Consider the following 26,027-nt stretch of genomic DNA (forward strand, 5'->3'; position numbering starts at 1 on the left):
AACATGGAGGCAGAACGAAGTCTTTCTCATTTTTAATTTATCGCACATCGAATCCTCTCGTTCGTTAGTTTCTGAAATCTGTCGAAAGAGGGAAGAAGGTTGTTATCGACGAAGAAAAGAAAGCCACCTCTTTTCACCTTCGGCTCCAAGGATGCTCTTTATTAGTAAAAAATATAGTAATCATGATAATCGTGTGTTATTATCGCAATTACATGTCGTAGTAAGATGATCGTTATACCGTCGATTAAAGATAGCTGCGTATTAATAATGCACGCGCGTAATGCACGTTGCTCGATCGTATGGGCGTGTCTGTATACGAGTGTCTGTATGAGCGTGTGTGTCTGAGTCTGTGTCAGAAATGCCAGATTGCAGACGAAACAGCCAGTTTACAACTGTTGTAAACTGGCTGTTTCGTCTGCAATCTGGCATCTCTGGTCTGTGTATGTCTGTGTCTGTGTGTCCACTATATTGAGAGATTGTCGCTAAACCTACATAAATGTTTTTTCTTCTATATACAAACAAACACGATCCTCAGAGCGTAGCAGCGCCCTTTAGGGTGGCGGGCCAAATCTTGCTTCTTGTTCTAATTATAACGACGCCTTCTTGGAGAAGAGCCAACCAACGAATATCAGATTAACGGAATCCCTTATCGCTGTATAATAATAACACTAGTTTACAGCCAATTTAATTTAAATTATTTTAAACCAGACAGTTTTTTTATAGACTTTCGGGTGCTGAAAACGATGTCGCAAACCAAATTTCACTAGCACATCAAATTTCTAATTAAATTAATTGAGGTTTAATATCCAAAAAATTACTTTTTTGCGATATTTGAGATCTTTTTGTGAAAAAGGTTAACGTTGTTATCTGGAAATTCTGATCAGATGTTATGAATGTATTGTTCATGCCCTATAAAATGCATTTCTTTTCATTTTGTTATCTTACTTTTTAGTCATGTTAGGAAGAGTTTAAATACAGAGTTTTGCTGAAATAGCCAATATTCTGCCTAGAAACACCTTGTCTGGTTTAAAATAATAAAAAAAAATATTTTTTTGTAAACTAGTGTAATCGGCGATAGTTGTCTCGCGAACGCTCCCTCTTTCTCTCTCTCTCTCTCCTCTCTTTATTTTTATTTTTAATTCTCTTAGCATACCAATTATTTCTAAAAAGCGATCGGTTTTACAAACCTCCTTTCACCCTTTCTCTTTCTCTTTCTCTCCTTACTTCTCTTCGCCTTATTATATACAAACTGTTTGCACTGTCGACGATCACATGCATCATATAATAGCTGCATATTTAGTAGGCACGCTCATTCGGTGTCATAGAGTCCGGACATCTTGCGAGTCGGCGAAAAGAAATGTTAATTTTTCTCATCTCCTCTTTTTTCAAACAGACTAGTAAAGTATGTGATTATTATTATTAATATTATTATTATTATTGGTATTATTATTATTATTATTATTATTATTATTATTATTATACCTGACAATGGTTGTATTATATATTATACTGGTTACAGTCGCCGAACCTCAAGATGTTAAATCGACAAGGCGTGTCACGACCCGTCACGATCTCTCTGATGTATTATTATTATATCGATTCCCGTCGTTCCCGTCATTTCTCTTTTTTGTATTTTAAGTCAATTTAATTCTAAAATTGCGCTCGCGCGCGCAAGAAGAGAGTTCTCTCCCCTTTCTCTATCTCTCTTTCAAAAGTTCACGAAGCAGAACAACTTTGAGCAACCGCTAAGGACTATATCTCGAAGTTGAGATCTACCGACGACCGGCTTCGCTGATTTGCGTCTCTGATTTACGAGCGACGAAGAAAATAAAACGTCCACGTCGCCTTTACTTAATTTTCTAAGAGTAGGAAACCCCTTCTGATGAATAAAACGTAATTATAAAAAGATATGATATGATATGTAATTAATTAATTATAAAAATTAATGTATTATGTATAATTATCGCCTAATATTGTGAAAAATAATTGAAACTTAATCTAATTTAATCTACATCTTCTTAATTTCAAACTCATTATTTTTCAATTGCATTGCCGATAATGATCGGTGGTGTTTTATAATTAATATAATATATACACATACAAATTCACGGGAAGAATGTTATTCCCGGGACCCCTCAATTCGATAGATTTTGTATCGAAAAAATGACCTTTTGCCACAAATTTTGAAATCTTAATACATATACTATCTTTCCAAAAAATTAAAATGTTGAAACATCGATATCTCGAAAATTTTGATGTAGCGCGTCGTAGTTTGCGACATTCTTCTTCTGATAAAAAATCCTATAAAAATGACCTGTCAAATTGAGGAAATAGCATTCTTGTCCTATTCATGTCGTTGAAGCTATGGGCCAGTTTCATCAACATCGGTTAACTTTAACCTTCGATTAAACTACATATATCTTTGTCTCTTTTTAGAACGTTTTTAAAAAGAGATAAAGATATAGTTTAATCGAAAGTTGAAGTTAATCGACGTTGGTGAAACTGGCCCTTTATCTGTATCCCGTAGATATCTCGCTATTGCTAGAAAAGAAGAGATGTCGCATACATCAGAGCAATAATCAGAGATAATCCGATTGTCACGAATCTACGATTTCTCTCGCGCGAACGATTCTATATGTGGGAACGATCGAGAGACGAGGACTATACGTAGTACGAAGTTCTAGTACTAGTCTATGGCAGTGTGTGTGTGTGTGTGTATGTATGTGTGTGTGTAAAGAAGACTAAATGGTAACACGATGAATACAATGCGGCAGTGGCAAATACGGCTTTCGGTTAGAACTTGGTCTGGCGTCTGCGAGGGAGGATATTGTATGGACCATTAGTTCCGCGAAACGTGTAAATAGAAGATTGATGATGTGACGGACGTGGGTTGGGGTGGGCAATCGGTGTGTGAGCGTCATGCTGACAGATAATACGCGGACACGCGCAATAAGAGCGATAAGATTCAATCTCTCGCGATTAATGAGCAAACTCCGATGTTTGTTCAAATCCGGAAGCATCACATTGGAAAGATTTACTCGTAAGCGTAATGTCGGATTTGTCGCTGAACTTGGAAAACGCATTTCTCTCTACCTCGTCGAGTAGTCGAGAAAGGGACAACATTTTGGAATTCATCTCCCGAAAAATATAGAAGCCTAATAAGGATTACACCAACTTGGAACTTGAGCTTGTCTTATGGATTTATTATTCCTCTCTAGAGATTATAGTCTTTCCTACGATATACAGAAAAAAATGTATTTAATCCAAGTTGGTGCAATCTGTTCAAAGACGTCTGAGCGACGTCTAAAAAATTAAGACGCCACGCAGACAACTTTTATTTATAATCGTTCTCGAGGAGAAACTTCTTTTTCTCTCTTATTTATACATCAACATGTACACAAACATGTGCGTACAGATGTATAGATAAGTGACGATTGATTCCTTGCGAGAGACGATTATGAATTGGACTTCTATGTTCTTCCGTAGACTGTGCACGAATACTCGCAGAGGTTCGATCACATCCAGAGGAAACTTTAATAGGGTACATGTATGTCTCTGGAACGCGATCGTCTTCTGCAGAGTCTGCACATGGCGATGAAACACGCCAGACCCAGAAGAATCGCCAGACCAGCACCCAAACCAGCGCCGGCCCAGCCGGCGGGTCCAGCAAAACCGCCACCAGTACCAGTGATGGGTCCACCACACGTCTCCACCGACTCGTCATCCGGTTCGTAGAGGGTGCCGTTCAGAATACTCGGTACGGGCAGTCCATGACGCGGACAATTGACCACCCCGTTACAAAGCAATCTCGTTGGGATGCATCCCGCGTCGCCGGGACACTGAAAACCGCAAAACTCCTCGAGCTTCCCGGTGTTGAGGGCCCCGGAACCGTCTCTCGGCAGATGATAGAGCTCGGTCCAGGCGATCTTGAAAGCCGCTCTGGCTGGTGCCATGGTGCCGGTGAACTGCACGATCACGGCGGGAGATTCCTCGGCGCCGCCTCCATCAGCGGCCGCACCCGGAGCCAGATGATCCGTCTGCGACGGTGCGATCTGCGCCGCAGATATAATCGGCATATCTCTGACGTAACTGACGTTTTCGCCGCAGATGCCGAGATACGGATCGACGTGGCCCGGCAGGAAGATTTCGAGCTTGCCATCCTCGCAGGAACGCGACGCGAACTTGATCTTGTCGAAGTGGAGGAAGAGATCGCGCTCGCGATTCACCCGCAACTCCCAGATGCACTTGATCGACCGGGGCGGCGTGACGTATCCCAGGGCCTCGTAGTGCGGAAACTCAATTTCGCCGTCGGTGGTGGCTGGCAGGAGAGCCGGTCCGCAAAGAGGGCTGTGCGCGAACTCGTATCTCGCCTCGAAGAGAGGCGCGGGCCACTTGAAGTAGCTCGAGGCCGCGTGAGCGCCGTCCACGAGAAGTTTCAGGTCCAATTTGTCACCCCGGGAGACCACGCGAAGAATGGGTGGCCTGGAGGGAGCCGGCGAGGTCGTCGGGGCCGGAGTGCCATTGTTGTTGGAACGGCAGAGGCAGTGGCCTTTGACACCATCGGGATTGGGCTCCCGAATGATCACTCGGTCCACCCTACTGTCCCAACAGTGGCCGCACTGGGCGTACGGATGTTCCTTGAAGTTGATCGATTCGATCACGAGGATCACTCGCGCATACAACCGCTTGTCAGTGACGAAGCTGTAGGTGCAGGCTAGATCGGCGGGTGGATCGCCGGGTCTTTTGTAAACTAGAGTATTGAGGGGCGATCGCAAGCGACCCGATCGCTGCTTCCACGAGGCGAAGATCTCGTCGCACTCGGTGCCGGCTACGGGCTCGCCGAATCTCGTAGCGTTGAAGAAGTCGTAATGGGCCCAGTAATAGAGCGAGCTACCGGAGTAGCTCCCGGTCTTGCTCTCGAATCGCACAAACAGGGCGTTTGACGTCGACACGAAATCGTGCTTCTCCATCGGTTTGCTGAACGTGTCGCAGAAAGTTTTGATGATGCGCGCATCGTCCGGCCAGTCGGCGTCGTAGAGGGTCAGGCTCTCGCCGCAATCGCCGTCGTACGGCTGGATCGGCGACTCGATGCGATTCACTCGGAAGCTGGGAAAGTAGAGGCGGGCGATCTCGCCGGGTCGGCCGCGCAGCAAATAGGTGCAGCTGGTGTGAGGCGGGTACCAGTGCGCGACCGACAGGAAAATACCCTCGTTACCGCTGACGAGGGACTCGCTGTTCAGTAGCCAGTCGCAACTGCCGTTCTTCACGCCGGCGGTCTCCACGTGACCTGGCCAGTTGCCCACGTTAAAGTGAAAGCCGGTGTTGAGCAGGGGACCGGCCGGCGACGACACAAACTCCACGTAAAGATCCTCGCTGGTGCCGATGATGCTGTACGGGAATTTTCCCATGCCGCAGAACGTACCGATCACCGGACTACTTTCGTTTTTACCGTCGTACACGCGTATGTAATCGTAGGGGCAGTGTTCCGAGCCGGAGCTGATAGGTCGCATCGGGCACGTCATGATATTCTCGCATCGTTGACCGTCGATGTTGAACTCCTCGTTCTCGATGTACAGTTTGATGAAGGGCAGCCGAGTGTTGAGACGATACTTGCAGTGCAACGCTCGCGGATAGATGCCCGGGTAAGCCGGGCTCTGCACGTAACATGTCTGCAGTCGGCAGTCCTTGAACACTCGCTCGCAGTAGCTGCCGGGTACGACCTCGCCACGACGGTTCGGATAGAGCTCGGGATGCTGGCCGTATCTGAGATACACCTCGAACTGTTGCTCGGCCCGCGAATCGAAGCTAAAGTACGTCTGGTCGGTGAAGTTGTCCGCGTGAAAGATTACCCGTACGAAGCTGGTCTCGCTGATGAAGGTTTGCGGTTGCTCGGACTCGCCGCAGTAAACGCCCGGATCCTTGCGATTGCTGACCTCGGTCTTTGTGTTGCCGTCTATGATCTGAAACACACAAGCGGCGGGAAACGCGCGCTAGGTATACAACACACATTCGGGACGATCGATCGAACCGTAAGGATGTCACATTGAGGTATCCAGGACTCCGATAATCCAGTTGTCCCACTTTTAAGACTAGAACGACTTTGTCACAAGTAAAATAATAATCCGGATAATAATCTTTAATCCTTCTGTCGATGCAATAATTTTTCATCTTTTCGTCAATGTATAGGTACTCGGATATCAACTGCATGTTTTCGATACATTGCACTCTGACAATTTTTTTACAGCAGCTGCTGGTCGTTGAACATTCTCTTTCCTGTTATATTTTAGGAGATTTACAAAAGCCCTTTGTATTTTATTTCGAGCGAAGAAGAATGCTGATATATTTTTAACTATTAAAGTTGCTTTGGGTATCCGTTCATTGACAGAAGGGTTAATGTCCGAAAGATTTTTTTATATCATGTGATAGATTCAATCTGAGGAAAGACTTGTGTGTAAAATAATTTTTTTAATTTCAATTAAAGGATGACTTTATCATTTATAGCAGAGTTATACAAGTCTGAAGTAAATAGGAATCCTGTGAAAATCAAATAAATTTAAAAAGATTAATAGAAACCAGATAAAATGGAAATTTGTATAGAATATAATCGATCCGTAAATTTAAAGAATAGTAGAAACTTGTACAAGGAATAACCATGGAAAATCAATCAGTCTGTGAAGATTCGCACGTTTCGTTTTCGCGTCTCGAAGCTTCACAAGCTTTCTCGTGCAAAGGAAACCGTATCAAAGTATCTTACTATTGACACTTCGTCTTTTTTATCGATGTAAATTTGAAAGTCGCGAAAGAAAGCGGAGGGAAAATAGTAGAAAGATAGAAAGAGAAGAAGTGATAGAGAAATGAGAAAGAGAGAGAGAAGAGAGAAGTTTACAGCGTCACAAAGATCAATACCTGATACCGAAGTAACTGAGAGAGGTGGCAGCAGGACGAGTGCGCCCGCGCGCGCTCGAAAGAGGCAGGTAGAGAGCAGAAAGGGGGAGAAAGGGGAGAGAATCACTTATCACGTTCGTCTCCCCTCTCCCCCCCTCCTCCTCTCACTCTCTCTCTCTCTCTCTCTCTCTCTCTCTCTCTCTCTCTCTCTCTCTCTCTCTCTCTCTCTCTCTCTCTCTCTCTCTCTCTCTCTCTCTCTCTCTCTCTCTCTCTCTCTCTCTCTCTCTCTCTTTCTCTTTCTTTCTATATAGGAATGTTCTAATTTACGATGTTGATACGGCTGATACCTCTCCTGATGCAGACACTAAATCCAGAAGGGTACCCGCCGCCGATAATTCGCAGCGGCTTAACGCAAAACCGATCCCAGGTTGTGTACCCTCTCATAACACTACGCAACGTATAACAGACTCGTAAATTATCTCGTCGATATCCGCAAAATGCGTTCAATCTATCTTTAGAGTAAAAGGACCCTACAATATATCCGGAAGAATTCTCTTTTATTTTAACCCTTCTGTCCATGAACGGGTACCCAAAGCAACTTTAATAAATGTTAAAAATGTGATGGAACTTTTCTCCAAAACAAAAGGCCCTTTGCATTCGGAAACCTCTTAAAATATAACGGGAAAGAATGTTCGATGCCCAGCAGCTATAAAGAAATTGTCCCAATGTCAATATGTGTCGAAAACACACAGTTGATACCCACATATGGAAAACGTGAAGCATTTATGCATTATGACAGAAGGGTTAAAACTAATTAAATCTTAAGTTTTGTTTAATCGATTTAATTAATTTATTAAATTGACGCTACAATTTATAATAAAAGAATATTGATAAAAGTCTAGTAGGTCTAGTATATTAGGTAGTCCAAAAATGAACCATGTAAACAGAGGCTTATATCTTTTTCAATTATTGAGTTGGAGATCTGCATTTTTGCATACAGTTTATGAATTTAGTTGGCTACATAATGTAAACAATAACTCATAAGTTATTTTTTGAGTTTAACCGCAATTTCAATTTATTTTAAAAAATGTGAAATGGTTCATTGTGTACAGAGGTGTGTAAACAATGAACTACATATGTTATACTGTGAATTGTTAGAGTTATTTTAGTTTCACTATGTTTTAAAATGTTTATTTAGGGAAGAGATAATTATAAGACATAAAAAATAAGATTAGGATGGTATGAATTTAAAACTAACTTAATTATATGTTGTTTTTATTATTTGAAGTTTACAATCAAATTTTTAATATTTTTATTATTTTTAATCAAACTTTTTCTCAGATTTTTTTAGATTATTATTTATTGTACCAAAACTAGTTACAAAATCAGTTACAAAAGTCAGTTACAAAAAAAAATAAATAAACTGTTGTTAACAATGAAAACCATGGTTCATTGTTTACCACATCAAAATGGTTTATTGTAGACTATATAACCTTTTGTACAATAATTTCTAAAATAATATGATTAAATAATGGAATAGAAAAAAGTTGCTTACAAAATTATAAAGCCAAATATACATATAAAACTATAGAGAATAATGAAAAAATTATAGATATTACAACAAAAACATGAAACATGCGTAAAACTTACAAAAAACATATAAAATTCACAAAACGTGGTCTCACATGGCCGTTCTTCACGCGATTTGCCAACCATTTAGGGAGTCGAGAAGGGGTTTAAATGCGAGTCGTTGCATGACAACAGCACAATTTGGCAAAGTCACATTTACGAAATATCGCAATGGTCCATAGTGTACCAATGGTTCATTGTTGGGCTACCTACCCTATATTAATCAGTGAATTCTATTCTTTCATATTTGATTCCTCATAGATGTGTGCCTGTCTAATGTATTCTAGTGTAAATAGATTCCGTATACTCTTCGCGATGAAACGGCTTTCATGACACATGAAGCGTAATCAATTTCAGCATTCGATCTATCGCCTATCGTGACCGCGAATGCGTAACTCATGGATTTGATATCCGTTTCCGTCGTATTGTATGCGAATCCAACTGTATTTGTGCGCATTGATCCGTGACGCGAGGCAAAGAGACATGAGCATCATCAGCATCTCTCCCGGTCTCTTGGTCGTATCCAACTCGAATCGAAAAAATAATCAGGGGAAGTCAGGGGAATTATTGTCAAAGCGAAATTAAATTCCAACGCCCGGTTTATATTGGCCGGATTCTCCCTATTCAATTAATAAGAACGCGGGTCGAATCTTGGGATGTTCTTTCACCCTCCTCGGACAAGAATTCGCAAAGTGCTCACCTGCAGATAACCACCTCTGCACGTGGTGGCGTTCTCCAGCACCCCGACCTTAAACTTCTTGAAGCGTACCCGCAGAATCCAGTCTCGAGGCGTCCCGCGAAAGGCACGGAAGCGGTACCAGCACGAGAGGGGTTTACCCCAATTCGCTGGGGTCACCGCCGGACTCGACACATCTTCGTAAATGTCCACCGTCTTATTGCAGTGGCCTCGGTCCGCTGAAATGAAAGCGATTAGAGCAAGAAAGAAGGGGGGAGACATGTTTTGTGCCCCCTTCTTTCATCTAGCGGATTAGTATCTACTCAGACTCAATGTTAATTAATACAATGATAAGCGATAATGTTTTATCCATTATATTTTAGTATAATACGAGAAATATATTTTTTAATTAATAATAATGAAAAATGATTCAATAATTAGAGTATACGTAAAGAATAGGACCATTTCTCACGATACTTTTGTCAAGGAAAAGCTGGAGTTGATCGAAGAAGTTCGAGTCTAACGTCGAGAAAATGGAAGATACCCCATATTAGACGCGTGATATTTTTCGTGATCCGATTGGACAGATTCGAGGGAATGATAAAGGAACGGGAAACACAGGGGGATGATAAGGAGGACGAATAAGGAACGATAACACGCGACACAAGTTTCGGCCATGTAATCGATATTCGACCCGTTCGCTGGATATCCCCTTATAAAGGGCAGTCTCGTGTTACAATATAGCCGGCTAGTCTCACGTTCGTAAATCACCCTTCTGCAAAGTATCAACCCTTCTTCGTTCGCGCGACCACCGTCAACACATCCGGCAGCGAGATAAATCTCTCTCTAATGCGACGGTTAAGAAGATTCTCGGAACCGGGTTTGTTACGCCGATAATTCGAACCTATTAGCCGCGCAACGAGCTTACGATAATTGCTGATAACTTAGGGATAAGTGACTACCGGGATGAGCCTTTTGTTAACCTTTTTGTCAATTAACGGATATCCAGGTACCCTAAGCAACTTTAATCCTTCTTTCAATGAACGAGTATCCGAGTATCCAAAGTAACTTTAAAATGTGTTAAAAAGATGCTTTTTCCACCCGAAACAGAAACGGGCACCTTTGTATTCGGAAACCTCTTAAATTATAAGAGAAAAAAAGAATATTCTTTATAACAGCTGTTATAAAGAAATTGTTGCAATGTGTCGAAAACACACGATTGGTATTCAGATGCTCATACATTGATGGGAAAATGAAAAATTATGCATTGATAGAAAGGTTAAAAAGCGAGAATCATCAGATTTAGGCAGATAGAGATTGATATTATTCATCCTAAAAGAAACTTTAGTGGCAAGGAGGCCAAATTTTTTTTCATTTAGATCGAATTAGAAGTCGAAAGCGGAATAATCCTAGAAGATTATCCTCGATACTCTATCAAAGCTAACTACGATATTATATACATCGCACATCGTACATTTATATAATGTCCCGTACGAAAAAACGAAGAGAATGTCAATCAAGAAAATTACGACAATGTAAAATTAACTAGAAAAATTTTTGTTTCTCTTTCTTTTTTATCATAATTTTCACGAAAATCATTGAAATAGCGACCTACTCGTCGGATAGAGATATCATAAAATTGTCAAAACCACTGGAAATGATCACGCGGTGTCGGGATCGCGTTTGCCAGGAATAAATATAGAGGATCGTTCTTTCTCACTTGTCGCTTGGCCTGGAAATTTGAACTCGTCGGAATTATACCTCCCCCTTCCCTGACCCCCTCCACCACCGTCTCACTCCTGGTCTCACAAGCCCCCGGATTAGACTTACCTCTGCGAATGGCAGCGGGACTGGGGATGGCCAGAAGCAGGAGGAATATGGCGAAAAATCCCCAGCCCCAGCTACCGAGTAGTACAGGCATTCGAGGCATTCCCGGGACAAGTGCCGAGGCTGTCAAAATACCTCCGCTATCTCTCCTCGTAACTCCATCTGCTTCCCCCGTCGAAGACTACCTACGTACACACGCATACAAAAAAATTCGTTCGTATATCTAAAAAATATAAAATACAGGGTGTCCCAGAATTAGCGGATCACTTGTTAATGACTGATTCCTGGGATCATTTGAAGGCGATTTGTCCTCAACAAAAATGTCGTGGTATCAATAATTTTCGAGTTATAAGCGATTAAAAATAAAGGGTTTTTTCGCAAATTAAGCCTTGTGGAAATAAAATATTAACAAAACCACATTCTTCAATTAACATCAAATAGAGTTTACTTTAATAGAATTTTAATTTAAGGCTTAGTTACAAAGATACATGACGGCAAAAATTGGGAACATGCAAAAAATGATGGCTTTCCTCGACATTTTCGCTGAGGAAAAATCGTCTCCAAATGATCCTAGGAATCTGCCATTAACAGGTGATCCGCTAATTCTGAGACACCCTGTATATTATTCTTTCTTATTACGTCGCGTTGGAAAAAATATATTAAATGCATATACCTATGTGTATATAAACAGAGTATCCTATTTTAAATAGCATTACTATTTTCAAAACCAAGTCTTCCATAAAAAAATGTTTCACATAAAAGTTGGAGGGAGGATTTAGGGATTCAAGGGAGATGTTTTGTCGTAAGCATGCCTTATTCCAGGAGGAGGCATATTTGAGAGAGATTTCGAGGTCATTAATTTTTTTATATAAACAGAACCACCACATAAATTTCTTACATAAATCGATTTCTTGTAATATTTGGCACAAAAAATTATTAGAATGAAATAGTCGAAAAATGAATGGTTTACAAGATATTTTATGCTTTATTCTGACACATTTTAATAACAAATATGAAATTCTGGTAATATATTCATTTTTCGATGATCTTAATAATTTTCATAGAATAATGAGATAAATCAATTGGTGTAAAAAAAGTTATTTTTTAAAAAAGTATGCAGTTGCATATTGCAAATTGCAATTTTTTTTTATCACAGAAGAATAAAGCTTAAAATAGGTAAATCATTAATTTTTTTACTATTCCTCTCTAACAAATGTTTACGCCAAGTACTACGATTGATAGGAATACGATACTAGGAATTGAATGATTTATGTAAAAAAATTATGATGGTTCCTAATTTGAAATAATAATAATAACCTTGAAACCTCTCAAAAATGTCTCCCCACCTAGAATAAGTCCATGCTTATGAGAAGACGTCCCCCTCTGAAATCCTACATATATTTTTGTATAAAGCATTTTTCGACAGTAGCCTTGATTTTCGAGAAATCTCAATGCGAATGTTAAAATGGTATACTCTGTATATGTTTATACAGGGTGTTTCATTTTAATCGATCACCCCAAAAAATTTTTTTATTTTTGATTGTACGACAAAATGTTTCAAACAAGAGTTGTTTGATTTGAAGAGGAACAGAAGATGGTGCTCGATTAAAATGAGACATCCTGTATATATATATATATATTTCGCAGCAGAAAAAAATCTCCGTTGTATCATTAAATCGATCAAAAGACATGTCAATACAATTCGAATTTCCTACGGATCGATCCCTTTCCATAAAAAAATTGCGGCTCTGAGGGAGAAATTATTTTCCAACTCATTTTTCAAGGCAAGGAAAAATTTCTCACGATTCTCACGCGATTACATCTTCTTTCTCTCTTTCTCTCTCTCCACTTCCCGAGAGTAAATATCTCTATAACATGAGTCGCTTGATAAAATACAGACGCGTACTCGCGTTATCATTTCCCCAAAGGACAATAAGGGACGCCGCATGGTTTGCCAGCTGGGTCGAGCACCAGCATATGCCGGAAGGGCCTCGTTCGTACCTCGTCCATGTCGAGAGAGCGGGGTGGAATAATTGGTTAAATCCGCGTTGACTCTCTCTCCGCTATCGACAACACACAGAGAGTACTTCACCTCCGGAATTTTCTCTCCCTTTCCCGCCTGCGCGGCTCTCCCTTTTCATTCACTCTGACGTTTCCCCTCCTCCTCCCCCACCCATCCTTCTCACTCATCGCATCCTCATCCTTTTGCATTCTTGCGACATATTCATTGTCTCGTCTCTCGAGAGGATTCGATATTTCCCTCCCTCCTTTTTCTCCCTCCCCTCGATACATGTGCATATGTATACGATCTTTAATAATTCGGGTTCTCTCGACAGAATCTTCTCTCCGCGGATAGCAATCGGCTTTCAAAAATTCAAAAGGGCCAAGGTCGCGAAAGCTTTTATTTATCGATGAAACACGAACCTGTTTCTGGATGCTATTCGGATCGGACATGTATATATAGGCGGTTGGCGGAGATTTTCCAGATTCCGTCGGCGTACGCGAATCGAATAAAAGACGGACGCGTGCCGAAAATGTCAAATCATGATCTGATGCGCGCTCGAGTTGGCGCATCAGCAATTTAGATCGCGCGTTGATTACGCGCGCGCGTGTTAGGTTCCGAGGGCACCTGAGGGAGGAGGAAAACAAGCAGCAACAACGCGATTTCGCTTGCGAATTGTCGAGCGATGTTTTTCCAATTTACCCCGATATTTTGTCGCCCCCTTTCCGACGCCCCCCGCGATTATTTCGTATTACTGTCCCGGGACATCGAAAACACCCTCTGCATACTCAACTCAAGGACGCGATTTCCGAACGATTTTGTCGCGATTCTCTGCGGCAGCAACGGTAAGAATTTATATAACTTGATAACAATTTGGTAATTTTTTTTTTTTTTTTGCTTTTTTTCTACATCACACAGTTTTACCCAGGTAGCAAGCATACGTCATTTTGACGTCGAATGACGTCATTAGACGTCATTTTGACGTTTAATGATGTCTATTTGCTACTTGGATATTTATGACATGAAGAGGAAAAATTGAATTGAATATTACACTAATTCGGGATTTTGTGAGTGACACTAACAGGGGACATGTCACAACTGTCCGGAACCGATTTGATTCTTCTTCAAATATGTTGTTAAATACACAAATCTAAAAGACACGTATTTTTTTATATGTGCGGATATTGAGTTTTAAGGGGTGAAACATCCCTTTAAAGAAAATCGGTATTTTTCTTTAGGATCGAATATCTGGTAAACTATAAGAGGTAGAAAAAAAAGACGTACAACAAATTTTAATGGCTTGAAGAGTACTTTAAAGTTATACGAACAAAAATTTTTTATTTTTATATTTTTTTAAATACCCCCATCACTTAATTTTTTTTTTCAAAATAAAAAAATTTTGTTCATATAACTTTAAAGTACTCTTCAAGTCATTAAAATTTGTTGTACGTCTTTTTTTTCTACCTCTTATAGTTTACCAGATATTCGATCCTAAAGAAAAATACCGTTTTTCTTTAAAGGGGTATTTCACCCCTTAAAACTCAATATCTGCACATATAAAAAAATACGTGTCTTTTAGATTTGTGTATTTAACAACATATTTGAAGAAGAATCAAATCGGTTCCGGACAGTTGTGACATGTTCCTTGTAAGTCAGAATTAATTGTAACCCTGACGCATATTGATATTCATATAACTCGAGGGAAATAGCATCGAGAATTTCAATGACAAAATAATATACAATTTCTTCCGAAGAATAATCTTCAGCGATGGGATTAAATAGATTACATGTAGGTTCGAATTTGTTTGCATAGTTTGAAACTCTCTTTATGATTATTTCGAAAAAAAGAAAATAGTACTTTCGAGTAGACTCGAAACTGGACGAGATAGGTTCGAACTTTCTACAAATATTTCGAGAAACAAGAGCAATAGTTACAAGTACATTCGAACCTGGATCAAGTATGTTCGAATCTTTTATGAATACTTGTGAATACTTATGAAATATGTATATTTATACGTGTGTATTAAAGGGTAAGTGAATGGGGGGTGTTTGGATAGATTCGGGAGTGTGTATAAATGTGTAGCAAGTATCATAAATACATTTTTATTATCTTAGAGTACTACTTGTAAAAGATTCGATTTTTCATGATAGAAAGTATTTGTAAGTACTATTTCGAACCTTACAGATACTCAATCTAAAGTTCGAATATAACTGTTCTAGATTCGAGTACTTTGCAAGTACAACATATGAAATATTATTTCTTATGAGTACTATTCGAATCCTAGAAAATGAAACTTGATTATTGGATTCGACTTGAATTTTTAAGTACATACTCAACTTGATCCCATCCCTAATAATCTTAGCTAAATCACGTTTTACGTAAAACATAAATAAAAATCATTCTCTCTCGGGATTAAAATCTATCCTAAAGAAAATTTTAAATCCTATATATGTATATTATCCTTGATATCGAATGGAACATGCACTTTCCACCACGCACCTTTTTACCACAACACTCTCATGCTTCCTGGCCTACAGATCTCTCTTCAAGATCAATCTGGATCCTCGCTGCCGATCGAAATCACCGACGCGATATTCTCCACGCGGGTTCCTTTGAGTATGCCATCTTCTCTCTCATCAGATCGTGCGAGGATCTCTTCCACCAATCCAGGATACCACAAAGGTCCTCTCGAATGCGAATCCTTATCAGCTCGAATTTACATCATCCTCGTCGTCATCATCCTCGGCCACGTATCGACCACGACGTCGACGCCTGGCACAGTTTCCTCCGCGATTCTTGACTGCGCACTGGCGCACATAGGGTCAAAAACGGCGAAACGACGTGTCCCGTTCGAGGATCCCTGCTCGTTCGGGGGGGTTATTCAATTATTCCCCGAGAAGTATAGAATTGCCACTAATCAGCAGCCACTATCAGACGCTGGTGTGACTTCAGTCTTCTTGCACGAGCACCCTGCTGCTGGCTGCAAGCAGCGCGTGGATCATTAGCGCGTTATAACACGAAATCGAAACTCTCGAAGAGATCAAGAAGATGAAGCAGGAGGAGGAAGAGGAGGACGAAACGCGAGGATGGGAAGAAGACAGGAGAGAAAATAGAGAAGATACGCGCACCCACACAGTGAACGTACGAGAAAAGTGAAAAAAAGACACCCCGCCGTGAGACCTTCGGTTAGAAAGCCAGGCTGCGAGTCGACTGCCGAGTCGGAACGAAAGCTCGAAACGTGTGGCTGGCGGCTTTAACGTCCGCCGATCGGAGCTGCGGCGGGTCGAAGCTTGCGCAAGCTCTCTGACGTCCTCTTTCTTGCTATCTTTCTCCCCCGACATCAGCATAGCGGAACGCTCGTTCTACCCCATTCTCTTTCTCCCCCCTCTTTTCATCCCTTCCTCTTTCTCTTTCTCTTCTTCTAATCTCTTTCTCTTTCTCTTCTTCTAATCTCTCTCTCTCTCTCTCTCTCTCTCTCTCTCTCTCTCTCTCTCTCTCTCTCTCTCTCTCTCTCCCCCCCCCTCTTTCCCCCACATTCTGATCTCCCTGTGTCCTGTTTCGCTCTCCGCTCTCTCCTTCCGATGACTTTCATTGAACAACTCGTCTCCCTTGGTCCCCTGCTCGGCCCCCCTAATCCCCCTTCCTGTCCCCTCTCGCGATGACCTATTGCATCTATGTATATTGCTCTGCCCTCCGCGTCCTTCTGCGTTATCCCGATGACCCTTTTGCCGACTTCTGTTGTGTCGCCTCGTTTTTTTTATTTTTTATCTTACGACCGTCTTTCTCATCCCTTTTGACGCCGGTCAAGGCAATCAATATAGGCGTGCGTTAACGCGTGCTTATCGCGCGAATCTAGCGCTTCCGCTCGCGTGAACACGCATGCAAACAGCCCCCATTAAAGAAAAAAAGAAGTAAATAAAAGCCATCGCGCCACGACGCTGCGACGCGTCGCAATTCACACCTGACGTATCGATTTACGACGAGAGTGTGCGGAGGGAGGGAAGAGAGGGGGGGGCGAGATTATCCTGTGTGCGAGAGTTTTGCTAGGAAAGGGGAGGGATTCCTTCGTTTATCTCGCGTCTGGCTACGTGGAAATCCGAGAAAATTCCACGGTACAATGTCGACGAGTTCAATTTTCCAGATTTGTAGACACGACAAAACGGGATGGGGTGGAGGGGATAACCTCCTCGCCCCCGAGAATTGACGCGAATAAATATTGCGAGATCATCCCCTTTTCCCCTCCACCCCACTCGCACTGATACATCACACTAAAATCCGGCGAAATTACACCCCCTCATTCTTCCCCTCGCCTTCTCATCCTCATCCCGACGGAGGTCGTTTTCGGGAGGGCAGCTGCGACGCGGCGCGTGTGGTCCTACATTAATCAGGGTTGAAATAAACTTAACCGAGGTAGCGCGCGAGAGAAGCAACTGCCATAACTTAAGCCAGTCCTATTTACGGGGTCCAGATTTCCCCCTTTGTCGTACATAAGTCGGGCGGAGGGAAAACACGCGGTACGATTCAACCCCCTCACCGTAATTTGGGGAAGGGGCTGATACTACGCTAAGTCTAACAGCAAATGGGATTACGAACCGTGTTATATTACATTACTGTAGAGGGAGAGGGAACGTAATAAGCCGCGGGTATATAAGGAAAGATAATTAAGGCCGCATCCCCGAGCATAACGCACGAAAAACTGATAATGGAGCGCCTCCGGATGCGGAATACCGGGCATAGTGGGAAATAGTGGGGGTGGAGGGAACAATAAGCCCTATAATCTGTCCAAAAATCGAAGAAAAGTTCTTCCCTACGGATGTGAAACCGTATGTTGTTATTAAAGTCCATTAAATTCCTAGCTTTGGAGAGGGGAGGGGGTAAATAGGATTATCTCTTCACTAATTATTCCCGATGATGAAAGTAATGATTATATCTGTTCTCTGTGGTTTTCTGATGATTATTAAATAGATGCTCGTCTGTCTCTCTCTCTCTCCCCCTCTTTCTCCCCCTCTCTCATGACGTATAATAATTTTATGGCAATTATTAATCCAATTATTGGAAATTTATTACGATGCACCATTTACGCGGCGACCTCATTTTTCTTCACTTTTTACGAATAGTTGCATCATTAATTTATGAGAAATATATATGAAAAATGCTAAATAAATATAAATATATACTCTGTAAAATATCTTGCGTCTCTCTCGTGAATTTCTTATATATTACATTCCAAAAAGTTTGAGATAATTTTTTTTTAAATTTATATCGTGTATAATATTTACATGTAATATTTACATGTAGTTGAAAGCATTTAAGAACACATCATTTATAGCTTTTTTAATATCTCGCCTTTAGCCCTTCTGTCAATGAACAAGTTATACGCAAAAATTTTTCTACACGAATAACTGACTATTAAAAAGAGAAAGAGAGAGAAAGAGAGAAGTTTTTTCAAGCTTCCACGGATGTTTAAATATCAAATTAAAAATCTCGCGTAAAATCCTTTCAAAAAAAGCACTTTGATTTGTCTATACCCAGGTAGCAAAATTAGTCACTTTGACGTCATTTTGACGTAATTTGATGTTAAAATGACGTCAAAATGACTTATTTTGCTACCTGGGTAGTTTCTCGTCAATTTTTTGAGCATAAAAATAAAATTTCTCTCTTTCTCTGTAGAAATTTCTCGGAAAATTTAAGTAAAATTAACGAGTGATGATAGCAAATGCGTAAATGCACCAGTGAGTGATGGATCAAAGGAAAATTATTACTAAGTAAATTAACTTTTTTACTAAATAAAGGTATTTTATTTTTATTAGACATCTCTCTCATTATCCTCTCCTCTGTTTTGCATTTATTAAGCTTAACGAGCTTATCGGTATATAAAACCCGATAATGAATTTGTACGAGAGATAGAGTAAGATCAATAATTTCTCGAATTATATAAATAAAATCCGCTTTGCTATCGAAAAAATTTATTCTTCGTACGTATAAAGTGTACGGAATATAAAAATACCTTTTTTATTATAGAAATTTTGATTAATATAAAATTATCTTTTCCTCGACAGAAAGTCGAAAATCAATGAAAGTTAAATAAATAGCAAACTAAGTATGAGAAGAAAATTTTTAATAGAATTGTAATTTTTTTAAAGAGAGATATTTGATAAGTTCTCGTTTAATGTTTAAAAAATGACTTTTTTGTGATATTTGAGATTTGTTTGTAAAAAAGATTAACGTTATTTGGAAAGTCTGATCAGATATCATGAATAAATTATTCATCCTTCATAAAATGCATTTTTTTTATTTCAATGTTACTTACTTTTTAACCATGTTATGAAAGATTAATACTGGGAACTACTCATATGGAGATCCTGAGAAAAAAAGGTTTTTTGAAAAAATTATTTTTTCCAAAATTGATTTTACTATTTGTCTCCCTTTAAATCATACAGCTTTTGTCTCGAATATTTTTTCGAAAATGCATTTGTTTCGAAAAATTCAAGGTGGGCAATTAAAATGAGACACCCTATATATAAATATACATTTAGTGGAATCTATCATAATAAGTTACACTGTGTATGTGTATCGATAGACCTAAACTACAAATTATGAGTATGATTATATGATTTCGTTATCATAAACGGAATATTTGCTATCTCTACAAAACTCTGTATTTAAATCTTTCCTAACATAACTATAAAAAGTAAGATATCGATATAAAAAAATACATTTTATAGATGAACAATATATTTATGACATTTGATCAAAATTTCCAGATAACGTTAACTTTTTTTTACAAAAATCTCAAATGTCGCAAAAAAGTCATTTTTTGCACATATTAAACCTCCAATTATTTCGGAAACCTGACGATGAAAATTGGTTTACGGCATTGTTTTCGGCATTCAAAAATCTATATGAAACACCTTGTCTGGTATAAAATAATGAAAAAAAGTATTATTTTATAAACTAGTATTATTAGCAGTCAACAGGGAGATATGAAATTTAAATTTACTCATTAATAGGGATCCCACGCGTAAGGAATGTACATTTTTTATTACAACACAGAGCGGTTTTTAATAGATGCTTCGAGAATGCATCTATTAAAAACCGACGATCGGATCGATTCCGTTCGACCTCGCGTTAAACAGCCGGCGACTACTGCTGAAGCAGCAACATCTCCTCCCCCTCCGCGCGACGCGGGAGGAGATGCTGTCCGAGATATTAATTAGCACGGAGATATCTCGCGTGTATGTACGGTCGCGCGATACATATCTAGCCTGAATTGCCGCGTCTGTCTGGCTACATCTGAAAAGCCATGCCTACCTAAACCGACTGTCGACGACGCGGCAAGGTCTCAGCAACACGATATATTGATTACGTCGTAGAGAGAGCGAGAGAGAGAGAGGGGGAAGGAGAGGGAGAGGGAGAGAGAGAGAGAATGTTGGAGTAAACCAGAGTAACGCGGAGCACGCCAAGCATGCAGGAGTAGAACAGCCAAATTCATCGAGGTGCACCGGAATATACGTGGAAATATGCGAATATATCACTCTCTCTTCCATTCTCCCTCTTCTCTGTCTCCCTCTCCCTCCCTCTCTCTTTTATTGTTCGCATGTAATCGTACGGAGTACGATTCGATAGCAGCGTCGATCGGATATCCTTCGACAAATTCGATAAAACTGAATCTAGATTAATCGTCGTGAACGACGAACAGGTTCTGTCTGTGATCCATCACAGAGAAGCCAGAGGTTTCGGCCCAACATGGACGGATCTGTGTTTGCAGCGGGCAGGCTTGTGTGTTCCCTGGTTAGGTTCGATAATCAGGATGCGGGTAATCAGCTGTCTGCGCGAATTGATCTTCGTTCTTCCCTCGGCCGATGCACCGGCCCGATGCCAACATCCTTTTCTCGACATCATCCGACAACAGAACGCGATGATGTTGCAAAATAAAGTACCCCGCACTAATCTTATGTGAAGTGGATTTCAGTTAAATTAGCTAGTTTTTTTTTATATGTTGAAAATAATTTCTTTTATACATACGTGTGATTTATTTTCGTCGTATTTCTCACAAGATCCAAAGGGCAAGGAACGATAGAAAATTACACTTTGTTGGAGCGCAACTAGTGATGGGATTAAGTATCTTACAAGTAGGTTCGAATTTGGTTTTGAACTCTCTATGATTACTTTGGAAAAAATAACAGTATACTTTCGAATAGACTCGAACATGGACGTGATAGATTTGAATTCTATAAATTCCTCGAAAAACAAAAGCAATACTTCCAAGTACATTCGTATATAAAAGGTATCCCACCAAAAGTGGTCACCAAAAGTGGTCATCCTCTTTTATCTTTTAAATGGTTCAAACTAAACTCTATTGTGAGTGTAATGGTTGCTTATAAAAGAATAAATGAAAAGAAAAGAAGAAGTTTGCTTATATAAAAGCTATCTGTGTTAACGAACTGAAAATTATGCATAATTTTTTTATAATAATGTGGATACTTCAATATATAATGAAAGTTCTAGCATTTTTTCACTTTCGGTCCTGCGATATGGCGCTAACTTCTGACTTGTATTATGATCAAATGACAACATGACATATGTCAATCTCTAACGTACGAGTTAGAAGTCAGAAGTCAAAAGTTAGTTATATCAGATCTCTGAAAGTGAAAAGATGGACGTTACCCACGATAGAGAAAATACTTATAAGTACTATTTTGAACCTTGCGAGTATTCAATCTAAAAAATTCGAATATATGACTGTTCTAGATTGGATTACTCTTCACAAATACAACACATAAAATCTTATTTCTTATGATTATTATTCGAATCCTAGAAAGTGAAACTTAGGACCAGTTTCATCGTCTCCGATAATCTTAATCGACCAATTAAATTTAAGAATTGCCAACTGCAAAGCACAGACATCTTATTATAAATGTGGATGAAGTTGATCAGTTTTAAGCTTTGCAGTTGGCAATTCTTAAATTTAATCGGCCGATTAAGTTAACCGGAGATGGTGAAACTTGCCCTTAATTATTGTATTCGACTGGGACTTTCAAGTACATATTGAACTTTGTCCCATCCCTAGGTCTATGCGACTACTAGAGCCGGAGCTAGAGCGTAATCCCGTGAAAATAGATATATCGGCTGGCATGTGCCTCCTTCCGAGGCGTATAATTACATTACAACGTCTATCTGATCGTGCGGCTGCGGCCGGTGTATCCCATCTGGAGAGCAGCAGGATTTATGCGCGACAAACCAACTACTCCCCGGGTCTGCAGTCGCCAGCGGAGGAGGGGGACAGGGGGAAATTTGCGGAAGAAGGTAGAGAGAACGTCCCCCCCGTAGATCCTACGGTGCATTGGGTATAATAAATTTTCACTATCGCGAGTTTGCCAACTAATCGGCCGCCTTTACCATTTAATTAAGGCTACCCGCCCGGCTCATCTATTGTTCGCGTCGCGTCAGCTCGAGCTGGCGCGCGTGCTTAATTGCCGGACACCCGGTGAAAATCAAGAGAAATCTCCTTCTCGCCCCCTTTTCCCTCCCCGCGCCCGAGTCCTATCGCCGATTTAAAAAAAAAATAAAAAAGTGTGCAATTTGGAAACTTGCACGTTGCTTCCTTACTATTATATTTCGCTTATTAAGCTTCCTCTATGAGCAACATGGTTTTTCAATTTTGGCTTCCTCATAGAGGAAGCTTAATGAGCGAAATATATAGAATGGTGAGGAAACAATGTGCAAGTTTCCAATTTGCACACTTAAAATAAAATAACATTTTTTGTCACGTATATATAAGTGTATGTGTATATGTATGTATCTACTTTTGTATATTCCTTTCGTAAAATTCGAAAACTTACATTTTTTGAAAAAAAAATTCAGTTTCATTAAAAAATGAACCCTTTCACCGATCCTCGTCAAATTCAATTTCAACTTATTCTTTAATAATACTCTATTCAAACAAACAAAAATTAATTCAATATCTCAAAATTTGCGAAAGTTAAAAAATGCACTTAAAAATTCTTAAAAATTCAAAATTTTATAAGAAATGAATCCTTTCACCAATCCTCGTCAAATTCAATACCAATAATATTTTAATAATACTTCATTTATGTAAAATAAATTTAGTCCAATATCTCAAAATTTAGGGCAGCCACAGATATTTCTCAAAAAATTTTTTAAATAAACCCTTTCATCGATCTTCGTCAAAAATTCAATACCATCATTTAATGATAACGTATTTATGTAAAAAAATTTATCCCGATAGTTTAAAATTTACAGAAGTTAAAGCAACCACAGACATTTTTTGGAAAATTAAAATTGCATTAAAATTTAAAACACTATGAATTTTTACAAAAATGACTGTAAATAAAACTGTTGTCCTACTTTATTTTTGTATGCCAAATTGGAGCGCAGTAACTCAAAGAGTTCTTAAGACGTTTAAATTTTCAGAAAAATGAGTGAACACATACGGACATTTTAAAAAAATATGATTATTCGATGTTTTAAAAAGAAATTTGAATAAAAATTTTTCTCACGAAAACAAAGCTTTCTTTATGAGGAAGTAAAAAACAATAAAAAGAGAAATTATATGTAAATCATACGACTCGCATAATGACAGATTATCAATATAATGGTTATTTGATTGTTTTGCCTGTGTGTATTTTTCTCGGATAATCCGTTCGTGAAATAATAACGGGACGAGATTTTTCCGCACAGACGGATTAGGTATCTCTGAGAAACGTGTATAAAGTTTACTGTCCTACAAATGTAAAAGATTAAAGCTGAACGCGCAAAAAATGTATCTTTTGTATCTTTAACTTTGTACGCTGCTTTGTCGATGATATATAAAGTTCTCTTTATTAATCATAAAGCTTTCAAAGAATAGAGAATCGTGAATGTAGATTTTCTCAATTTGATGTATCATTCTACAAGAACAAATATAATTATATCACTTTGTTCCTTTTCAAAAATCGAATAAACCTATAAAGACCTCTACTTTATATTTTTTAAATCAATTTTTTAATTTTTAAATAACTTAAATTTTCAAAAATTAAAACGACAAATCTAATAACTGTTCAATTTTTCATGAATCTAAAAATTACTAAAAATTCAATAATAAATCTAAAAACTACTAAAAATTTAATAATAAATCTAAAAACTACTAAAAATCTAGTAATAAATCTAAAAATTACTAAAAATCTAGTAATAAATCTAAAAATTACTAAAAATAATCCGAAAATAAAAAATTTAGCATTTTTTTTTATTTTTAATGAATTTAAAAATTGCTAAAAATCAGAAAATAAAAAATTTAGCAATCTTTTTAATTTTTAATAAATCTAAAAATTATTAAAAATCAGAAAATCAATTTAGAGATCGCTTCAATTTTTAATGAATCTAAAAACTATGTATTAAAAATTCGAAAATACAAAATTTAGCAATCTCTTTGATTTTTAATAAATCTAAAAATTACTACAAATTCAAAAACAAAAAATTTAGCAATCTCTTTAATTGTTGATGAATCTAAAAATTACTAAAAAGTCGAAAATAAAAAATTTAACAATTTCTTCAATTTTTAATAAATTTAAAAACTATTAAAAACAAATTCATATCAGACGCAGATATACAAATGCATTTTAAAAAAATGACAATCTCTACGCAAAGGTGAGAGACCGACTATCTTCAACTGTTTCTCTCTATTTGTATCTTTAGTTAGTATAAATGTAAATATGGAAAAACTTACTTGACATGTTGAGAAAAATATAAGTTGAAGATGTGAAATCCAAACTGATCCCCAGAAAGAATAGAGATAAGGAGGCCGAACTATGTGTTTGGGATGTGCGACTAAGGGCCAATTTCACCAACGTCGGTTAACTTTAACCTCCGGTTAAACTATATCTTTGTCTCGTTTCAGATACGTTCATTAAAAAGAGACAAACATATAGTTTAACTGGAGGTTAAAGTTAACCGATGTTGGTGAAACTGGCTCTAAAACCGAGGCCCGATAGTAGTACCTATAAGTATCTATAGATGGCATTGCAATCACAAGATGCTCGTTAGTTTGAGAAAGAGGAGAGATTGCAGGATGTAGACAAGAAGACTAGAGACCAGGGCTGCGTTCAGATAGCTTACCCGAGTAACTCCAAGTGTATTCCCTCTCTTTCTATATCACTTCTCTCTCAATAATGTAGAAAGAAAGGGAATGCACTCTGAGTTACTCGGGTAAGCTAGCTGAACGCACCTCAGGAGACCGAACTCCAGTGGTGGGGGTGAGTCAAAATATGATCGCATTTCATGGGCGCTGTTCGCGGTAATTGTCGTCGGCCAATTCATGAACTACGTTGGATTTCGGAGCGTCGTGCAACATAACCAAGAACATAAGCTTGGGATATACTATACTTAGGAACGACGAAGTTCACATAGGAAACCTTTTTTTGATAAAACAAGCGATTTTTTTTGACACAACGGTTCACAACAAACAACGTAAACATAATTTCGAACTTTGGCGAGATTATGTTGGACGACGCTCCGAAGTCCAGCACGCGTAGTTCATGACTTGGCCGACGACAATTACCGCGTACAGCGCCCATGAAATGCGACCATATTTTGACTCACCCCCACCACAGTATTTTACGGGAGTTCGGTCTCCTGGTCTCTAGTCTTCTTGGATGTAGAGCAAGAAGGATAGAGAATGACTAACACAAAAGTCCACCGTGTACGTGTGAGTCCCGTGAGGCAAAAGCGCAACCTTGCGGAGCATTAATAAACTACAATTAGGCTCGACATTTGGTCGCACATTTCGATAATTCCTCAATGCTAGTTCGGCCTCCTTATCTCTATTCTTCATGCTGATCCCTTTAAACTTGGTCACTATAAAGTATCGATGTACACATTGTGTGATACTGAAGGAAAGATTTCTTTCACAAATCTATTTTTTTAGTGCGCGTAAAAATATGTAAATAAGCGCATTGTCAGACATGTCAAAATCTCGAATCTCGATACGTATATGATGTATCGATGTATCG

General features: G+C 39.1%; 2 protein-coding genes across 4 annotated transcripts in view; one reads left to right on the plus strand and one right to left on the minus strand.

The window, feature by feature from the left end:
• Positions 1-26,027, plus strand: part of Ilers-m (Isoleucyl-tRNA synthetase, mitochondrial) — an 88,549-nt gene that overhangs the window by 56,915 nt on the left and 5,607 nt on the right. The gene's annotated exons all lie outside the window — the stretch shown is intronic.
• On the minus strand, positions 139-25,217 carry LOC145935279 (cubilin). 3 transcript variants are annotated; one of them, XM_083036445.1, is made up of 5 exons: positions 24,746-25,216; positions 15,520-16,000; positions 11,021-11,202; positions 9,215-9,429; positions 139-5,960 (listed from the first exon to the last, which is right to left on the minus strand). In XM_083036445.1, exons 3-5 carry the CDS (start codon positions 11,118-11,120, stop codon positions 3,534-3,536), a joined length of 2,742 nt encoding a protein of 913 aa, XP_082892571.1. In that variant the 5' UTR covers positions 11,121-11,202; positions 15,520-16,000; positions 24,746-25,216; the 3' UTR covers positions 139-3,533. The 3 variants fall into 3 exon arrangements, with proteins under 3 accessions (XP_082892571.1, XP_082892572.1, XP_082892573.1); XM_083036446.1 differs by lacking the exon at positions 24,746-25,216 and adding an exon at positions 16,166-16,356; XM_083036447.1 differs by lacking the exon at positions 15,520-16,000 and having other exon boundaries at positions 24,746-25,217.

This window comes from Prenolepis imparis, unplaced genomic scaffold (assembly GCF_030444845.1).
Source record: "Prenolepis imparis isolate NDT839.2.m4 unplaced genomic scaffold, iyPreImpa1.0 SCAF_4, whole genome shotgun sequence".
NCBI classification, from domain to species: Eukaryota; Metazoa; Arthropoda; class Insecta; order Hymenoptera; family Formicidae; genus Prenolepis; species Prenolepis imparis.